The 20,939-nt window shown below is 42.8% G+C and overlaps 2 protein-coding genes and 1 pseudogene across 3 annotated transcripts; 1 reads left to right on the top strand and 2 right to left on the bottom strand.

Moving 5' to 3' along the window:
* Positions 1–265: 265 nt before the first annotated feature.
* Positions 266–1,737, bottom strand: LOC147420392 (uncharacterized). The gene is made up of 3 exons (XM_086504520.1): positions 1,240–1,737; positions 903–1,123; positions 266–803 (listed from the first exon to the last, which is right to left on the bottom strand). Exons 1-3 carry the CDS (start codon positions 1,735–1,737, stop codon positions 266–268), a joined length of 1,257 nt encoding a protein of 418 aa, XP_086360646.1.
* A 561-nt stretch (positions 1,738–2,298) lies between these two features.
* LOC147420391 (uncharacterized) lies at positions 2,299–3,951 on the bottom strand. Its single transcript, XM_086504519.1, has one exon. It carries the CDS (start codon positions 3,949–3,951, stop codon positions 2,299–2,301), a length of 1,653 nt encoding a protein of 550 aa, XP_086360645.1.
* A 9,926-nt stretch (positions 3,952–13,877) lies between these two features.
* LOC147420390 (uncharacterized) lies at positions 13,878–17,556 on the top strand (annotated as a pseudogene). The gene is made up of 7 exons (XR_015186980.1): positions 13,878–14,954; positions 15,035–15,192; positions 15,367–15,470; positions 15,717–16,314; positions 16,543–16,752; positions 16,889–17,037; positions 17,477–17,556. The product of XR_015186980.1 is annotated as an uncharacterized LOC147420390 (transcript).
* Positions 17,557–20,939: the final 3,383 nt, after the last annotated feature.

Genomic DNA, 20,939 nt, shown 5'->3' with positions numbered 1-20,939 from the left:
ATATACAATATTTTACCTCGGACGTGTCGAGGTCGTCTCCCTAGTGTGTAAGTCACAGAGGCGTTAGGATCCATCTTCATTCATACATATACATATACATAAAGGATTAGAAATTCATCAAAAAGCACATGAATCATAAATCTCTTAGCACTAATAAATCTTGTTTCAACGAATACACCTTGCTTGAGGCTAAGCTTATACATGACAAAGAAATAGTTGCGAGAGTCACCGTGCTTTTTTATTGGATGAAACATATCCAACCACGTTAAACCCCATGGCAAGGGGGTGGCAGGGGGCAGGTCAATTGCAACACCTCTTTGTAGACAATATTAGAAGTGTATGTTCTTTGATCTCCATGTCTACTAACGCTTGTTAAGTGACTATCACCAACCACAAGCTTGATGGCAGAAGAGGATCTTACGCGAGACATTGCCACGTACAGTTGACCATGGGTGAAAACAGGTGTTGGTAGATACAATCCAAGAACTCCCAATGTTTGGCCTTGCGCCTTGTTGATTGTTATCCCAAAAGCACAACGTAGGGGAAATTGGCGGCGTCTCAAATCAAAAGGGAGTCCTTCTCTAGATCCCATGAGAAAATCAATCCTTGGAATGAACACTGCATTTCCTGCATGTGACCCTGTAATGATTTGTGCTTCAATCACTTTGCTATGGAATTGCTTACAAATCAAGCGTGTCCCATTACAAAGACCACTTCTTCGATCCAAATTGCGAAGCAACATAACTGGAGCATTCTGTTTCAATTGTAAAACATGCAGTGGAAAACCTCCCCCAAGATCTAAACTATTTACAAAATCACTTGTGAATAAAATTCTATCACAATTTGATTCACACACTAAGTCTGCACTGACATATTCCTTATAAGTACTAGGAAATTGCTACAAGCCCAAATTTTTTATAGCATCCACCTCCTTGTTCCGTGGAGCCAAAATTGCTCTATCCTTGAAAAAGGTTGCATGGCAAGTCTGTGTTTCAAGGTCTCTATATATGTAAGCAACCAATGCTTGCAAATTATTTTGTGGTAGCCTCATGCACGCCGGCAAAGCCACATTATCAAGTAAGCCCCCATCACAAACATGGCCATTACCAATATCAAGTTTCCACTGCACAAACTCTCTTTCAATAACATTACTAAAACAATTGACCACTCGCATATTCTGTGTTAGTGCATAATTTCTGTATGTTGCCAAATGTATGAGTGGCACAAAGACGCATTAACAATTTCTTCTCTTCCCCCTTTACGCACAACAGGTAATATCTGTCTGGAATCACCACCAAGGAGGAGAACCTTTCCACCAAACAACATGTCATTTTTCATGACATCTCTTAGTGTCTTATCAAGAGCCTCAAAAGCGTGTCTATGAGCCATGGGGGCTTCATCCCATATGATCAGTGAACTCATTTGCAACAGCTCAGCAAGCTGCCTGTTTACTTTAATGTTACATGTGGACTCAGAAGTTATATCAATAGGGATCTTGAATCTAGAGTGTGCAGTCCTTCCGTTGTCGAGAAGTTGTGCTAGTACAATCCCGGAGGATGCACATGCCAAAGCAACTTTGGACTCTCCACGTATCCGAGAGAGCAATGCATTGTAGAGATAAGTCTTTCCCGTTCCACCTAGCCCATCCAAGAAAAAAACAGTCCCTCTGCTCATGCCAGCTGCTTGAAAAACCCGATTGTAAGCTTCCCTTTTCCCAACATTGAAAGATGATTCCATTCGAGCAGACAATACTCTTTATTCCTCTCTATTATACTTGAACTCTTCAACAAGCACTCCATGCTCACTCATAATTTACAGTGTGTGATCCACCTGGGGTATTCCAGAATAATCCGAGAGCCTCTTTCCATAGTGTTGAAGCATTGTCTCTAAGTTTGATAAAGCTTGGTTTTGAGCCATGTGTTCACAGATATTCGCATCATTTGTGCGAACCCTCATATGATATACATGGTCCTCAGAAAGCTCCTTATAGAAGCGATTCCACAATGCACCAGGATGTATTGGATCACAAAAAACCAAAATGACTACAAACAGTAGGCGCAATTGTTGCCCTGTTTGTTGAAAAGAAGCTTCTTCCAAACAAAGAAACCATTTATCATCAACTTGCAGTAATCCTCGTGCATTACATGTTTCTTTAAATGTGTCATATACTTGTCCATTGAAGGTTCTAATATCCTCAAAAGATTTACATCCTTTGCACATGTTGAGTAACATACGCAAATAGTACAAATCTCCAGCATTGGGAACAATGTGGTACATTCTTCCAATCATGTCACCAATCTATCTTTGAGTCCATGTTCTACTTGCTGGCTTCCAAACCCACTTTGTTGGGAATTCTATGTACAACAAATTGTTGGCCTCTCGATATTGTTGATTTGCAACAAACCACTCAGTGAGCGTTATCTTTTTGCTGACCTCTCCCTCCACCACACTCTGTACAGTCGCTCTGTCGCTGAAGATGACTTGATTTTGATGAGGCAAGTGAACTTGGAGCCGTTGTATATCAGGTTTCTGTTGATGCATATGAAACCCAAGTATACGCCAGATAGCCTCAGATGCTGATACATATCGATCATTAAGATAATTTGTAACTTCATTTAGAAGCCCTTCACTATCTTGTAGAACAACAGTGGCCTTGTCATGTCCCTTATACACATACTTGTAGAGATATTTCACAGCGGATATAGTGGAGAAAACCTCCACATTGATATGTGCATTGTACCTTATTGACAAAAATGGATTGTATGGAACAATCCATTTATTACTCATTTGCGCTTTATTACGAATAGTGTAATTTTCATCATCCCTCCTCATGTACGTTGGGTATCCATCCCTAGCCACAGTAGTCGACGCACTGAACCTTCGAGGATATTTAAACCTGCACTTTCCATCTTTCATACATGGAGCATTATTATTCAAGTTTCCACACGGGCCATGCACACTACACCGACTGATAACATCATACAACTGTGGAAACATTACTTTATCAGGAAGCTCCGCACACACAATCTTATCATAATGCAATGTCTCTGTTGGCTTATGCTTAGATGCAAGTATCAATAGAATGTGAGCATGAGGAAGGCCTCTCTTTTGGAACTCAATCACAGAAATGTGTCCAATGACCTTGCCAAAAATAGCTCTCTTAATCAACAAGCCCATCAAATCCTTGAACTTATGGTAGAAAACACGGACAGTACGATCAGGACGATCATTGGATGTCTGTCCAAGCAGTAATGCATCTTGTATCTCCTTCCATCCAGGATTGCATGTGAATGTAATGAATAGATCAGGTTTTCCTCTCTTGCGTACAATTGCCATGGCATCCTGGTACAGCTGGTGCATATAGCGAGGGCCACCAACATATGAAGAAGGCAATACAACCCTTCTTCCAACATTAGCACCCAATAACAAATCTCTATCATCCCTTGCTCCATCTCTTGCTCCAACCATATCTGTCAAGCCTTGATACACCTCACTGCGAAGTTCACTTTGATGATTATGAACCCACAAAAGCCTCAACCTCTCCATACAGCTATATGCATCAACAATATATTGTTGCAGTAGCCTACCACCACATAAAAGACATTGTCTTGTGTCATCTCTAATTTGAAATCTATACTTGTAGAAATCCATCGTAGAAATATACTTTGCAGTTCCATTTACTCGCTCTCTGCTTACTTCCGCCCTGTTCACTTGGGGTATGTAAGGATTCCAACCTTCTTCACCATTTGGAAATAGAAACACATATAATAGAGGCATGTATGACCTATGGAAATTTGAGATTCTTTTTAGACCTCCACCCAAAAGATTCAACACAATATCACGATGGCCAATGTTGCTCTCTTCACCCTGACCAGGCATGATTGCAGCAACTTCCACACTTGTTGGAGCAACATATTGCCAGCCATTTGTACGCTTCTCAGTAATGACCATCCTAATCTCCGGAATATTGGAAGTTTGGACCATTGTAGAAAACCCCCTAAAAGCTTGAACATACGGATTTACTCGATGCATCATCGATTGCAAGCTTTCCAAAACATCTGGTTTGAGTTTTGAAACATGACTCATCCTGTTTTGCAACTCATTCTCAGTGTCAAAAAAATACAATTGAGCAAAGCGAGGGATTTGACCTGATCGCTCTTAGGCATCAATGGACCAATGTTATGATAAATAGATCCATGCACCTTGAAGGTGTAGATTCCTTTTCTTTGGCAGAGAGATTCATCTATATGAGCTCCCAAAGAAGCAAATTCCAACACACTATTGTATGCTCTGATATGGTTCAAGAATTTTCTACTTCTAGTATTACCCCCATGCATCAATTCCCTTAATTCTAAAGGAGGTTCACTTAATGGCGGCAAAGAAACATTTCCTGAGTTGCAACAACTCTTCCCCACAAATGTGCGAATGGTCTTTGCTTCTATTTTCCAAGCTAAAGCACCACAAAAGGAACATGCAAAATCCAAGTTGCCTATGTTGTGAAGAATACACTTTTCATGAGAAAGAGACAACATAGAGATATGCATCAAGGAAGTGATCTCAGAATATAAGTAGGTGATAGATAGACAAAGTGTCTCAACTTTGGAGTAATCTCCCTCTCTGGAGACAATTACAGGCTCCTCAGGAACATCTCCATTATTGGCTTCCAAATTGTCTTCCACTTCAATCCTTACATAACTTGGCGAGAGAATTGACTCGTTATCTACATCCATCACAATCCTCCCCTGAGGAAATTCATTGCATCGATTCACGTTTATCAAATGGTGGCAATCTTCCAAGCGAGGCACATCAATCTCACCAACAGAACATCGAACTCTATCTCGCGCTGCTGCACGTCGCGTAGCTCGAGAGGCTTGACATATCCTACTACGTCTTGCATGTCCAGGAGACAACACCTTTGGACCAATAGCCATCTGTCCAAAAAAGAACTCTTATAAGTACTCACAGATATATACAAGTTAGTATCTAGATAATTAAGAAGAGAGTATGGAGAAGAAAGGATTTTCTAACTATGTCTATCTTTCTTTGAGGGAGTCAGTGAGAGGAGGCTTGCCAACCCACATGGTAAATGTCTATATACTTCTATATCTGTCTCTCTAAATCTCATCTAACTACTACTAAGGATATAATTGGGGGAGCGAGTCCATCCGATTAGCCCATTGACGATTGTCGGTTAAGGCCTGGGTTTCAGCCGACAAATTTCCACTGCGGTTACAACGCGCCAGTTTGCACGTCAAATGGAATCTTGTAGTCGATGCAGATGTGCCAAGTTAACCCATTATTGGTCGACCCGTTATTGGCCATTTTGGCAACCCACATCAAGACAGATTCAAAGGTGCATCCAAATAAACCCGAGGTGCTTCATTATGAAGAGTTACCATCTTGACAGGATAAGGCCTGCGTGACAGTCGGCAACTTTCCACTGCGGTTACAATGTGCCAGTCTGCACGTTAGTCTGATTCTCGCCGTCTTGATGCAGATGTGCCAAGTTAACCCATTATTGGTCAACCCATTATTGGCCATTGGCAACCCACATCAAGAAGGATTCAAAGGTGCATCGAAATCAGCCCCGAGGTGCTTCATTATGAAGAGTTACCATGGTGACATGTCCCCATTTGAGTTGGTAGAGTTGCATTGAGGATTGAATTGTTGTGTACATTCCGTTTACGCAATCAAAATAAAATACCACATTGGCAATGGTGTGCATGTGATTGCATTGGGAGAGACACTCTCGCTTTGCATCTACCAAAAATAGACCAAAGCTTCTTGACCCTACCCAAATTGGGCATATCTAGCAATCAATGCATTCAAAGAGACGGCATCCTATATAGGAAGCTCTCTCCTTGTACTGCTACGGCGGTCAATTTGTTGCTAGTGCTTTGTAATTCAAGCACAATGCTTTTGAAATCCATGCTATCCTTGTCAAGAAGGGACCTCTCCAAGAGACTCATGATTTTTTCCTGGTTGTTTTCTATGCGAGAAAGTTGTCCTTGCACCGAGCTCTGCTGCTGCAAAATACCATTGATCTGTAGCTGCATCCGCTCCTCTAGACGATGAAGATAAACCCCTTGCTCATATTGTGAATGGCTCAACCATTGAATGCTCTCTCTATAGGAAACCTGTAATGCCTCCGCTCTCTCACCTGAGGCTTGAATTTTGGAGCATACTGTGTGGATGAAACCTAGTCCATCTACAATTTGCTTCTTTGCAGGTCCATCCCCACCTCGTGCAACGCGCTTAGCATTTCGTAAATTGTTGCTTGGGTCTCTCTCTGGGGTAGAAAATATCACCTCCGAAGAATCTCCTCCAGAGGTAAGCACGTGCTCCATTACTGTAAGAATAATATATATATTTAGCACTGGGTTATACATGTTTTTCTCTCTCTCTCTCTCTATTTTTCCCCTATCCACCTCTCTATACCTCCCTCTCTATGGCACAAGGTGGTCATAGAGAGAGCAATAGCCAAAGCCTGTGTGCATCCTATGGCCATAGCAAAAGGTTGTTGACTTTCCTATGGGCATAATGTGAAACTGTGTGGACTTTCGCGCACACACACACACACACACAAATTCTCTCTCTCTCTCTCTCTCTCTCTCTCTCTCTCTCTCTCTCTCTCTCTCTCTCTCTCTCTCTTCGTCTCTCCCTTACTCATGTGTAGGCATATCCCACAATGAGTGCACTCCAAGAGACGACATCCCATAGAATAAGCTCATTGAAAGCACCTTTTGTGCTTTATGAAGTGCATGGCATTTGGCATACATGTCGACCAAGGCAATGCTAGAATTCAAGGTTTTTACACTAAATTTCTCTACAGGTTGTAGGTTTTCTCAAGTTCAAATTTAAAATTTAAAGGTAAATACCTAGGTTTTTTTCTAGCTTTGCGAGCCCCACCATTATCAGAGCTCATTGATTAAGCTCATTGAAAAGGCTCTCTCTCTCTCTCTCTCTCTCTCTCTCTCTCTCTCTCTCTCTCTCTCTCTCTCATGCCAAATGTTGTGCACTTTGGAAAGCACAAAAAGTGCTTGAGAAGCTTCCTGTGTAGGATGTCGTCTCTTGGAATGCATTGATTGTGGGATATGTCTAACTGGGTTAGGGCCAAATGAGCAGCTGCCCCACCTAATGCTTCTTGTCCATCAGCTCCATCATTCGAGTTTTTTACACTATTTTTCTATATTTTAGGGCAGAATTTCCCCTTTTTCCCTTGCCTTCATCCGACACGTTTTGAAATTGAAAACGGGACGATATTAAGCTGACCTTGACCGAGACACATTTTTCCCAAACTTTGGTGCTTTAAATAGTGCCAATTTGTTGAGCCCCTACCGGTGCTTTGCAATGTTTACAAAATTAGGCTATTATTTGGGTTTTTGCACTCTCTCTCTCTCTCTCTCTCTCTCTCTCTCTCTCTCTCTCTCTCCCTCTCTCTCTCTCTCTCTCTCTCTCTCTCTCTCTCTCTATTTCGGCACTAATTTGCATGCGCGACGATGCGTAACAGTCTTTAGGCATGTGGGCACTGGGGAGTGCGCTCAAACGCCAAGACCTTTGGCATTTTGTTGTGCATTTCGGAAAGCACAAAAAGTGCTTGAGAAGCTTCCTGTATAGGATGTCCTCTCTTGGAATGCACTGATTGTGGGATATGCCTAACTCGGTTAGGGCCAAGAGAGCGGCTGCCCCACCTAATGCTTCTTGTCCATCAGCTCCATCATTCGAGTTTTTTACACTATTTTTCTATATTTCTAGGCAGAATTTCCCCTTTTTCCCTTGCCTTCAACCGGCATGTTTTGAAATTGAAAACAGGACGATATTAAGCTGACCCCGACCGAGACACATTTTTCCCAAACTTTGGTGCTTTTAATAGTGCCAATGTCTTGAGCCCCTACCGGTGCTTTGCAATGTTTACAAAATTAGGCTATTATTTGGGTTTTTACACTCTCTCTCTCTATTTCGGTGCTAATTCGCATGCACGACGATGCGTGACAATCTTTAGGCATGTGGGCACTGGGGAGTGCGCTCAAATGCCAAGACCTTTGGCGTTTTGTTGTGCATTTCGGAAAGCACAAAAAGTGCTTGAGAAGCTTCCTGTGTAGGATGTCATCTCTTGGAATGCACCGATTGTGGGATATGCCTAACTCGGTTAGGGCCAAGAGAGCGGCTGCCCCACCTAATGCTTCTTGTCCATCAGCTCCATCATTGGAGTTTTCACACTATTTTTCTATATTTCGGGGCGGAATTTCTCCTTTTTCCCTTGCCTTCAATCGGCATTTTTGAAACTGAAAATGGCATGATATTAAGCTGACCCCGACCGAGACACATTTTTCCCAAACTTTGGTGCTTTGAATAGTGTCAATGTCTTGAGCCCCTACCGGTGCTTTGCAATGTTTACAAAATTAGGATATTATTTGGGTTTTTACACTCTCTCTCTCTATTTCGGCGCTAATTCGCATGCGCGATGATGCGTGACAGTCTTTAGGCATGTGGGCACTGGCGAGTGTGCTCAAACGCCAAGACCTTTGGTGTTTTGTTGTGCATTTCGGAAAGCACAAAAAGTGCTTGAGAAGCTTCCTGTGTAGGATGTCATCTCTTGGAATGCACTGATTGTGGGATATGCCTAACTCGGTTAGGGCCAAGAGAGCGGCTGCCCCACCTAATGCTTCTTGTCCATCAGCTCCATCATTCGAGTTTTCTACACTATTTTTCTATATTTCTAGGCAGAATTTCCCCTTTTTCCCTTGCCTTCAACGGGCATGTTTTGAAATTGAAAACGAGACGATATTAAGCTGACCCCGATCGAGACACATTTTTCCCAAACTTTGGTGGTTTGAATAGTGTCAATTTGTTGAGCCCCTACCGGTGCTTTGCAATGTTTACAGAATTAGGCTATTATTTGGGTTTTTGCACTCTCTCTCTCTCTCTCTCTCTCTCTCTCTCTCTCTCTCTCTCTCTCTCTCTCTCTCTCTCTCTCTCTCTCTCTATTTAGGCGCTAATTCGCATGCGCGACGATGCGTAACAGTCTTTAGGCATGTGGGCACTGGGGAGTGTCCTCAAACGCCAAGACCTTTGGCATTTTGTTGTGCATTTCGGAAAGCACAAAAAGTGCTTGAGAAGCTTCCTGTGTAGGATGTCATCTCTTGGAATGCATTGATTGTGGGATATGCCTAACTCGTTTAGGGCCAAGAGAGCGGCTGCCCCACCTAATGCATCTTGTCCATCAGCTCCATCATTTGAGTTTTTACACTATTTTTCTATATTTCGGGGCGGAATTTCTCCTTTTTCCCTTGCCTTCAACCGGCATTTTTGAAACTGAAAACGGCACGATATTAAGCTGACCCCGACCGAGACACATTTTTCCCAAACTTTGGTGCTTTGAATAGTGTCAATGTCTTGAGCCCCTACCGGTGCTTTGCAATGTTTACAAAATTAGGATATTATTTGGGTTTTTGCACTCTCTCTCTCTCTATTTCGGCGCTAATTCGCATGCGCGATGATGCGTGACAGTCTTTAGGCATGTGGGCACTGGGGAGTGCGCTCAAACGCCAAGACCATTGGCGTTTTGTTGTGCATTTCGGAAAGCAAAAAAAGTGCTTGAGAAGCTTCCTGTGTAGGATGTCATCTCTTGGAATGCACTAATTGTGGGATATGCCTAACTCGGTTAGGACCAAGAGAGCGGTTGCCCCACCTAATGCTTCTTGTCCATCAGCTCCATCATTTGAGTTTTTACACTATTTTTCTATATTTCGGGGCGAAATTTCTCCTTTTTCCCTTGCGTTCAACCGGAATTTTTGAAACTGAAAACGGCACGATATTAAGCTGACCCCGATCGAGACACATTTTTCCCAAACTTTGGTGCTTTGAATAGTGCCAATGTCTTGAGCCCCTACCGGTGCTTTGCAATGTTTACAAAATTAGGCTATTATTTGGGTTTTTACACTCTCTCTCTATTTCGGCGCTAATTCGCATGCACGACGATGCGTGACAATCTTTAGGCATGTGGGCACTGGGGAGTGCGCTCAAACGCCAAGACCTTTGGTGTTTTGTTTTGCATTTCGGAAAGCACAAAAAGTGCTTGAGAAGCTTCCTGTGTAGGATGTCATCTCTTGGAATGCACCGATTGTGGGATATGCCTAACTCGGTTAGGGCCAAGAGAGCGGCTGCCCCACCTAATGCTTCTTGTCCACCAGCTCCATCATTTGAGTTTTTACACTATTTTTCTATATTTCGGGGCGGAATTTCTCCTTTTTCCCTTGCCTAGTTCTTCCCCGTCAGTAGCTCGCTTTGTCATGTGGGATTACATCAAAGCTAGGTTTTTTTCTAGCTCTGTGAGCCCCACCGTTATCAGACCTCATTGAAAAGGCCCTCTCTCTCTCTCTCTCTGTGTGTGTGTGTGTGTGTGTGTGTGTGTGTGTGTGTGTGTGTGTGTGTCTCATGCCAAATGTTGTGCATTTCTGAAAGCACAAAAAGTGCTTGAGAAGCTTCCTGGAATGCACTGATTGTGGGATATGCCTAACTGGGTTAGGGCCAAGAGAGCGGCTACCCCACCTAATGCTCCATCATTTGAGTTTTTACACTATTTTTCTATATTTCGAGGCGGAATTTCTCCTTTTTCCCTTGCCTTCAGCCGGCATTTTTGAAATTGAGCTTAATATCGTGTCGGCCATGCCATCCTTTCGAAGACATTTTTTTAATATAACATTTCATATTATTTGTCCGCGCATACACAGACAAGCTATTTCAAGCTTCCCCTTTTCATTTCATTTCTCTCTCTCTCTCTCTCTCTCTCTCTCACACACACACACACACACACACACACACACACACGTTTATTTAATATAGCATTTCATTTCATTTCTCTCTCTCTCTCTCTCTGTCTCTTTCTCTCACATCCACACACACACACACACACGTTTATTTTTTAATATAGCATTTCATTTCATTCCTCTCTCTCTCTCTCTCTCTCTCTCTCTCTCTCTCACACACACACACACACACACACACACACACAAACACACACACACACACCCACACACACACGTTTATTTTTTAATACAACATTTCATTTCATTCTCTCTCTCTCTCTCTCTCTCTCTCTCTCTCTCTCTCACACACACACACACACACACACACACACGCGCGCGCGCGCTAAATAAAACATTTCATAGCAATGGCCGGCATTTCATTTCATTTCGATATAACATTTCATTTCATAGCAATGGCCGGCATTTCATTTCATCTCGATATAACATCTCATTTCATAGCAATGGTCGGCATTTCATTTCATTTCGATATAACATCTCATTTCATTTCGATATTTCATTTCTCTCTCTCTCTCTCTCTCACACACACACACACACACACACACACACAGAAACATTTTATTTCATTTTTTCGATATAACATTTCATTTCTCTCTCTCTCTCTCTCTCTCTCTCTCTCACACACACACACACACACACACACACACACACACACACAAAAACATTTCATTTCTCTCTCTCTCTCTCTCTCTCTCTCTCTCTCTCTCTCTCTCTCTCTCACAGAGACGTTTTTCGTTATAACATTTCATTTCATTTCTCTCTCTCTCTCTCTCTCACACACACACACACACACAGACGTTCTTCACCACGTCAGGGCTGTCACCGACAGTGGCGGGCTTTAGCAAAGCAAGAGAGAGAGAGAGAGAGAGAGAGAGAGAGAGAGAGAGAGAGAGAGAGAGCGCAAGAAGGGTGGAGAGCAGTGGTAGGCAGTGGGCATGATACAACATTTCATTTCATTTCTCTCTCTCTCTCTCTCTCTCTCTCTCTCTCTCTCTCTCTCTCTCTCTCAGAGACGTTCTTCAACATAGGCTCTCGTCGGCAGTGGTGGGCTTTAGCAAAGCGGGGCAAGAGAGAGAGAGAGAGAGAGAGAGAGAGAGAGAGAGAGAGAGGTACCCTTGCCGGTGAGGTTCGGAGCCGTCCTGCAGGTTCGGAGCCGCAGTATCCTCAGCCGCAGAAGGTGAAGGTGAAGAACCGAAGGTGAGGATACGTGGTGCAGTAAACCTTCCAGAAGGTGTTGCAAGTGAGGATGACGAAGGGAGCCGCAGAAGGTGGCGCAGGTGATGATGACGAAGGGAGCCGCAGATGCACACAGCCGCTGAGGTGAGGATAAGAAGCTGCAGGTGAAGAAGCCGAACGTGAGTAAGTGGCACTGTCTGCCGCAGGTGAGGATGACGAAGCCCCTCCGCTGAAGAACAGGTGATGAGGATGGAACAGGTGATGAGGAGCGTGTGGAGGAAATATGCCCGCGCAATAAACCTTCCAGTGCAGGCAGTCTCTCTCTCTCTCTCTCTCTCTCGACGATGAGGATCTCTCCTCTCTCTCTCTTGAGGAGTGCAAGGATGAGGATGACTGCAGCTGCAGGACCTCCCCCCTCTCTCTCTCTCTCCCCCTCTCCCTTGCCCCGCTTTGATCACGTCCTCGCCAAGCGCGCTTAGTCAAGAGGCGGCTGGCAGTGTTTATTTAAATAAATTTTTTTGAACCTTCTTGCTGAGCTTGCCTGAGATTTTTCTCAAGCCGGCCTGAGGCCTCAAGGATTGACACGTGGCGGGGAGGGGGACCCGGAATCCCCTCCCCCATTATCTATTAATTTCTTCTCTTTTTGTTGACTAAAATAGAAAAAAAGGTTCAGTTATATTTTCAAGTTTTTTTGATAGGTAAAAAATGATGATTGGTTGAAATTAGATAGTGGACACTCATTTAAATGAAGAGGGAGTAAATTTAATGATGAACATGCCTTTAGTTTTAAAATACTAAATGAATGCTCATTCACCAAGGAAAAGATTTTGGGATACTTTGAAAGCATGAAACCTTGAAAGCCTTATAGGTTAAATGATAAAGATTTAAAGCATAATGGGTTGTCACCTTTTTATTATTTTGAGAAGTTCTTTCATCCACCTTTTCATTTTTAGAAGTTCTTTCACCCCTTGAAACTTGAGGCAAATAGACTGAAGTTGTCGTTTTTGGCCTGCCCAAAGGGAAAAAACAATAGAGATAAATTCTCTTTTTTGGTTGGCTAAAAATAAGATTAGAAGTTTTGGACCAAATTTTTTTGTGATTGATGTCTAAAGCTAGTGGGTGACTATTGTTGCCCTACTCACACAATGACTACCACTTAAATATAATAATTTATTGAACACAAACCAATAGTATTAGTTATATAGCATCAAAATTCCATGGTCACCATGGCATTTTGAAGATGTCAAAGCCCCTGTGGTGGCAGCGAACGATGGTGTGATATGACACCCGCAAGGATCATATGCGATGATGTCTGTCAACGTCGACTTGCAACGGCAATCTAGCCCAGAGAGAGAGAGAGAGAGAGAGAGAGAGAGAGAGAGAGAGAGAGAGAGCATCCATGTCTTTGGCAGGCTGAACGCCTTGTGTGTGTGTGTGTGTGTGTGAGAGAGAGAGAGAGAGAGAGAGAGAGAGAGAGAGAACCACTGACACACTGTGAGACAGACTCGGATGGAGGGAGTCAGTTTAACTATTTTGGGAAACTTTCTATTTCAAAAAAAAGGAAAGTTTTCTCCCATTTAATTTTATAAAATTAATGGGAAGGCTCTTCCTTGGAAGTTTTTTTTAATTCTTTCTAAGACGTTAGCTCATGTTGTGGCTCCCCCTACTGCATGGATTGAGTTGTAAAGGGAATGATCCTGAGGGTTTTTCTTGTGGATTGGATAACTATGGGTCATTTATTATTTAGACCGGAAATCAGGACTCGTGGAAGCCAAAGTAAAGTCTCTCCTTCTTCCATGGATTCATGGACAACACTTTCTCCGATGAATCCTTGCACGAGCTTGCATTGTCATTGAAGGTAACTGCTACAGCCTGGGCCTACAAGGGAGCCCATCGTCTAGCTCTGTTCAAACATCACTCTTGTCCGCTACCATTTGCTTTTGCACTATGGCGGAGCCCGGATGGATGGCGGATAGCCTGGAAAGCCTCCTTCTAGCACAAGCTCGCCCATCTCCTCAAGAGCGTCAACATTGCCAAGCATCTTTGCTTTCCAGAAAACATGCCCACCTCCTCCTCGACTTTTCGGATGGTGGAGACCTCCCCTCCCAACTTGAGGAAGATGGCCCCTTTGTGGAGGCCCATGCTCGCAGTTGCTTGGTTGCACTCGCACGGAATCCTCCATCGCGACATCAAGCTGGAGAACATCCTCCTCTCCCAACTTGAGAAACATGGCCCCTTTGCAAAAGCCGGTGCTTGTAGTTGCTTGGCTGCACTCGCACAGAATCCTCCATCGCGACATCAAGCCGGAGAACATCCTCCTCCACTATGACGGCCATGCCAACCTCTATGACTTTGGCTTAGCTATGGACATTGGTTGCTAGTCCTCAAACGCTCGTCTCCTTGTGGAACATACTTTTTCATGGCGCTCGAGATGTTGCAAGGCAAGGAGTATGGTTTTGCTTTGGATTGGTGGAGTGTTTGGGTGCTCTTATTTGAGATGGTGTCTGGTTCCCTGCCCTTTGGCAAGCGCGGTTGCAATATTGATGAGGACAAAAATATGCCAAGATGTGCTGACGTGACGATTAAGGTTGCCGCATACATGTCCAGGGACGCCCATTCTCTGCTTAAAATCTTGTTGCACAAGGTCCCCAACAAGCACCTCAGGACAGCCCATGACATCAAGGAGCATCCATGGTTCAAGAACATTGACCCCTTTTGGTAGGAAGAGCTTTGTCCTGGTCTTATGGGAGCAACACCTTCGGCTATTTTCAATTCAAACATGATGAATTCATTCGGCATTCCCACCTTCACTTTTGGAAATGGTCAGAATGACAAGCTTAAATGGCAATGCAGGAAAGGAGATAGCTAGGTATGCATTGTAATGGGCTCTGAGCAATGTGGTGCATGCAGAATATCGCATTACTCTTGAGCATCTGCAAGGAGGAAAATTGTGTACGACCTCTTATCTAAATGTCTTCTCTTTGTTGGGTGGTTGTGAGTCACTGTTGAATCATCTTCTGCTCTACTTGAAGCAACACAAAATTGGGGCTTGACCAGATTAGCTGGAGGTTGTGTGAGGCGCGGAAGCAAAGCTAAGAGGCTAAGAAATGCAAAGGAGGTGGAAGATGAAGTCATCAAGTCTTGCTCGCATGCCATGCAACATTTTCCAGAACTCTGTGATTCATATCGGGTATTTTAGTTGTTTTTTTTGTTGTGTAGCTTCACCTTAGAGTTCCACCTTCTCATGTTTCAGCCTATCAGACCTCACCCTTCTCATGCTGTGTATCTGATGCAAAGCTGGTTTCTAGCTATTGATTTATGTGTTCAACAACCCATTTGACTTCACCTAGTTGTTACTTTCAAGGTGAAACTAAATGTGTAAGTAATATCTGGTTCAGGTAAGGGTGTTGTTGCCATGGAAGCACAAAGCATAGCATGGGAGCTACTTGGGTTGTGCTTAACAGGCAAGCTTTCAAATCTCTTTGCACCCCCCCCAAACACGAGCGCATGCATGTGTTCGCATGTGCACATTTCTTTTGTTGCACACCTACATCACAAACTCCCACAATCATCATGGAAATTTGGTTCTCTCTCTCATTGTGCACACAAACTTACACCAACACAAATTCGTTGTTCTTCTCCATCATCTTTCTCATGTTGTGAAGTACATGTACTACTTTCTGACTACTCTTGATATTGATTGTTTTACATCAGGTAAAGAAAGAGGAAGGTAAACTGTGTATGGAGTAGTTGCAACGCATAGTGAACAGATCTGATGCAAAGATACTACATCTAAATCTAAGGGAGCGGGAGGGATATGGCTGAGCATACCACATCCACCAATGCATTTTTTGAATGTGCCTATCTTGGCTCAAAAGGCTATGATGACATTCATAAGGAGATGGTATCACTAAGCATGCCTCTATCCGTAGGAAGCTCAGGATCCTATCTCTAAATAGGATGCTTCAAGTAGCCAAGAAGTAAGGATTACGTTCATCGCCACAGACAAGGGTGTCTCCGCTACAACCGACTCTAATCCATAAGCTTATCCCTTCTCCGTCATAGAGGTGGTGAACACCTTCAAAGATCATCGAGATAATGATGCACCAATAGTTGGATCAGAATTGGGGTCAGACTATGGTCTCATGGATGCAATATCGGATGATGAATGAGGAGTTATGCTGTGGTGTTGTTGTTTGCTGCTAGCTTCCTTGTTATGGAGATGACCAATGCTAGCCCTGAGCACCAAACTCATGGATCCAGTGATACCCTCAGTCATCACATGTTCCATAGCCATTACAATATTTCAACTGCAAGACCTATACACCTTAAGAACTACATTAATGATCCAATTATTCTAATTATCGATAGAAGTTGTGCATGTACTCATGATGGGTTTCAAAAATAGGATTTCTTGGTGGACAATATGCTAAGTAATTTGGTTTGTGAGATGTGATATTCTGTCACATGATGAATAGCCGTGCACGTCTGGCATGTGGCGCTCGTCTTAATAGTCATGTTATTTTATCTATGTTGCCAGGTCGAAGGAATGCCTATTAGGTTGATCCATGGATGCAATCAGATAAGGTTAGATCCAACTCAACAAATGCAACACAAAAATCATAATGGAAGGGAGTCTACCCCTACCTCTCCAGTAGGCTCCTCAAAGTAGTTCGGTGGCAATTCATGGTTATCATTTGGTTTGCGTGAAGGTGGGTCTTAGGTAAATCCCTCTCTGGAGGGGAATGATGTATCTACTAACATAATATGGAGGAAGGGGGAGCCCTTTACACGTCTCGCAATCTGCAACATGAAGGCTAAAGTCCAAAACAAAAACAAGCCCCTTTGCACGTGATAAAGAGGGAGAGAGGAGGAGAGAGAGAGAGGCCGCCGAAGGCGGCCGGCCGTACTAGTCTCATTAAAGGCACTACAAACACTCTACCATCTTCTCTAAGGCAGAATAGCAGTGCAGTTTTTCCTTTTAAGCTTGGCAAAGCTACTCGATCCAAGAAAGTACTAACACAAGAAGATTTAGAAATTTTCTCATGTACGAAAACGGAGTCTTCCTCATTGTTTTTCATACAATGCATAACATCATGAGCTTTTGCTCGAGAGGCACCGCATACCTAGCTAGGTACGATTGGGGGTAGGGGACCGCCGGCCCCCCCATCGGGCCGGCAATCCCCTACCCCCAATCGTACCCACCGGGCTGGCGGTCCCCTACCCCCAATCGTACCTAGCTAGGTATGCATAGCATCATGAGCTTCTGCTCGAGAGGCACCTCATACCTAGCTAGGTACGATTGGGGGTAGGGGACCGCCGGTCCCCCACCGGGCCGGCAATCCCCTATCCCCAATCGTACCTAGCTAGGTATGCGGCACCTCCCTCACAGAAGCTCATGATGTTGAGCTAAGTCACAATGTCGGAAATATTGTGAGAATTTGTCCAAAACTTCTTGTGTAACAAGAAGAGATCAAATAAATTTTCTAGATGGGAGCAAGATGGACCTAAAACATGGGATGACATCTTGCATAAGAATGGGGAGTTTTTGTGACATGATAACAGCTCATCATGAGTCAAAAAGACTCCTTCCAAGGAAAATTTAAAGCGTGAATAGACTTTGTTTTAAGACGTTTTCACTGAATCTCTCTACACTTTGTAGTTTTTTTATTGAAAATTTAAAAGTAAATTTTAAACTTTGCAGATGGGATTACATTCTGCCCAAGTTTTTCTCGAGTTGTAGTTGTGTATATAACAATTATTTTGAACCTTAAGAGATACAAACCCTATTTCAATGGTTATGTTCATAGGATTAATTTGAAGCTTGTAAATTTTCCATTCAAAGCTTGGTCTAAGTATTCGCGTGGTCATTGGCAGGCCTTATGATTTCTTCACTTGTTTTCCTACTTTCTTTAAAAAAAAAGTCCTCTTGAGCAATAGCGTGGGGAGCAAATAGGCACTATTGCTCCTCATAAGCCCATAAGCCTTTACAAAATGCCCTTTTTGCCTTTTTGCTTGTGGAACTCACCTCAGTCTTCCACGTTTCAAATTCCATCACCATTCCTTATTGCCTCTTTCATTTATAACCAAGGAAGGGCTTTAATGTAAGCTTTCCATGCTGTCGGTGCTCCACGTGCCGAGGTTCCCCGAGCTCCCGTTTTGCCAAGACACACCCCGACGAGCCCCACACCTCGAAAAATTTTCCACTTTCATCACTTCTCATCGGATTATGGTCAAAAGCTTATAGGGGGGCATGGATCGCGATCCATGTTTCTGCACCACATACATGAAACTTTCCAGATTGACTATTTTGGGCTTGATTATCCCCTTTTTGAGTTAAGATCAGCTTTTGAGTTCTGACCATCAAATTTCTATTTTTTTTGAGTTTATGGTCTTTCCTATCAAAATATAGTTTTGATAGTTTTTTCGTGAACTTTTCAACCTAATTTGATGGTTTTGGTTGTTACTAAATCTACTCTTATATGTTGAAATGAATCCACGAACAAAAACAAGTAAATCTACTCTTATATGTTGAAATGAATCCACGAACAAAAACAAACAAACGGTACAAAATTAAAAGTAAAAGGAATGATTGAACAGTGTTTTCAAAGTATCAAAAGAAATACATACTGATTTTTTTTTGTTCTAACTCTCAACTCCCTATGCCTCTCAAGAGTAAGTCCTCAACATCTAGCCTCTACCAAGCACTAAACCTCGAGTCTAGCTGCTTGACTGGTAAAGTGTGAATGGGAAAGGAAATCAAAATCAATGGTGTATAAAGTAAAGCTATGACTAGGTCATTCACCACCTAAGGTTGGCAACAGACCAATGTTAGCAAGTCATTGCGATGGACGTTTATAGCATAGCTATCTTGCACTAACATAATGTCAATACTCAAGAAAGTGACTCGGATGGGGCACAGAGACTCTTTGAGGGTGTTAATCTCAAGAAGTAAACCTATGGAATTAAGCTATCTATAGCACTAGAAAATCTATCACTCTCTACCCATGCAATTTGCCTATGTCCTAAGTCATTGCTCTCGGTCGTCACACCATTTTTGCACTCGAACGAAGTCCAAATGCAACAAAAATTTAGAAGAACGTCTAAGACATCTAGGGGTACTATCCCACCAAGTCTGGTTGCAATCCAACAAGGTACCAAAATCACGATTCATCATGATTAAGGTCCTAAAAACTGCAACAAAACATACGAGAAACTTCTCCCTATGTTCTAGGAACACTCGTCAAAACTCATTTCAGCTAAGCTTTCGTTAACATTTTCTATTTTTATATCAAATTATTTGTACACTTGAGAGTCAAAATATTTTGCATGAATTGCCATGTATCTACACCTCTCAAAATTATCTACATTCTAGAGGCTATCCAAGCAACTTAAAAACTATCATTCATTGATATCTATTTGTCATATGAGAAGTGCCTTCGAATCAAACACATCATGATGGCAACAAGCCCAGCCACTAAATTGTAACTGCATGTAAGCTTGTTCTCTCTTTTTTTTTTTTGCAAAACTCATAATGGTGAGTGAGTTATATTAGCAAATTATCCAATAAATTACAAATCTTAGTCATGCTTGATGAGTCATGGCGTCTCCTAGCAGTCCTAGATATAACGGCTAACAAGGGGGCCATTCCAAGACACTAAGAAGTGTTGAGATGTAGAGGGAAAGAGAGAGAGACAAGACAAGAGACACAGCATGTATGCTCCCAAAGACCAATTCATATTGAGAACAAGATACAAATATATAGGTAAGACCAAGTTGAGTAGAGTGAGGTAGATATAACTCCAACACCCCACTCAAACAAAGGTCTCTAGCTTTGGATGAAAAAACCATTGGGGAGTTCAAGGGAAAAACCTAAGCCCCTATACAAATGTGAAAATATGAACCAACAATGATGATGTGAAAGTGCATGTTGTATTATGTAAAAATATACAAGTGACTAAAAGATCAGAGTGTGCAAGTGTGGAGTGTGCATAGTGCATGGTATCTATATGATTATGTTAATCCTCACACACATTCCTATCACCTACGACAGACATTGTATTATTTATTTGGTAGAGTCAGGTACCGGGCTTGTCGGTCCAATAGGAAAAGGGTAAGAGTGATCGCCGATGAGAGGCGCACTCTAATTGGAACATTCAAGGGATTAGTTGGCTAAGCATGGGCGCCCAAGTGTGAATGGGGCGAGCTCATATAAAAGTCAACTAAACCTAAAATTCACTCATTCTCTCATTTGTGCTCTTGCTTCATCTCCATCTTCTTCTTCTTCATCTCCTTGTGTGTGTGTGTATGCGAGCGAGAGAGAGAGAGAGAGAGAGAGAGAGAGAGAGAGAGAGAGATTGAGCATTGAGGCGGCACGACGACGGCGAGGCGGTTGAGCGCTGCGTAGAGGCGTCTCCCTCTTCTTTGCGACGAGGAATCCTCTACGATAGGAAGCGTAGAGCGGTGAGTGACACACCAACTCCATCTTTGAGCTTACTACTTTACGCTTGTTGTGTGCTTGGAGCCATTTGTGGCTCACACACAGTGTATCGGCAAGTTGCTTGCATTGACATGTGCGAAATACGCGCACATTTTTGGCGCCACTGCTGGGGAATGCCATACACTAAGCTTGAATGGCACTCTGTGCTTCTTTTGTGGTGCAATTTCAATTGTAGGAAAGGTGAGGAAAGAAGGTGCGTGTGTTGGGAAGAAGGATTTTGTGTTGCTACTATGTATTTTTTTGTTAATAAAGTTTTGAAAGGTTATTGTGTTTTCTCTGTGTAAAGTGTTAGTATTAAGGTTGTTAGTTTTGTGTAATGTATTGTACAGTAAGTAGGAAGTAGATATGTGAGAGCTAATGAAGTGTGTTAGTGTGTGAGAGTAGGTGTATTAGTTGTAAGTAGGTAGGCAAAGTGTGTGTGTGCTCGCATGCAGGCC

This window comes from Adiantum capillus-veneris, chromosome 28 (assembly GCF_014529385.1).
Source record: "Adiantum capillus-veneris isolate H3 chromosome 28, ASM1452938v2, whole genome shotgun sequence".
Taxonomy (NCBI): Eukaryota; Viridiplantae; Streptophyta; class Polypodiopsida; order Polypodiales; family Pteridaceae; genus Adiantum; species Adiantum capillus-veneris.
Note: the sequence above shows the minus strand (reverse complement) of the source record. Positions and strands in the feature narration are given on the sequence as shown.

Coding starts and splice junctions, on each gene's coding strand:
- LOC147420392 (XM_086504520.1), bottom strand. CDS start 1,737: ATGGAATCATCTTTCAATGTTGGGAAAAGGGAAGCTTACAATCGGGTT. Junction 1,124..1,239: donor AAGGGGGAAGAGAAGAAATT/GTTAATGCGTCT, acceptor GAGTTTGTGCAG/TGGAAACTTGATATTGGTAA. Junction 804..902: donor GCTATAAAAAATTTGGGCTT/GTAGCAATTTCC, acceptor TTTTGTAAATAG/TTTAGATCTTGGGGGAGGTT.
- LOC147420391 (XM_086504519.1), bottom strand. CDS start 3,951: ATGGTCATTACTGAGAAGCGTACAAATGGCTGGCAATATGTTGCTCCA.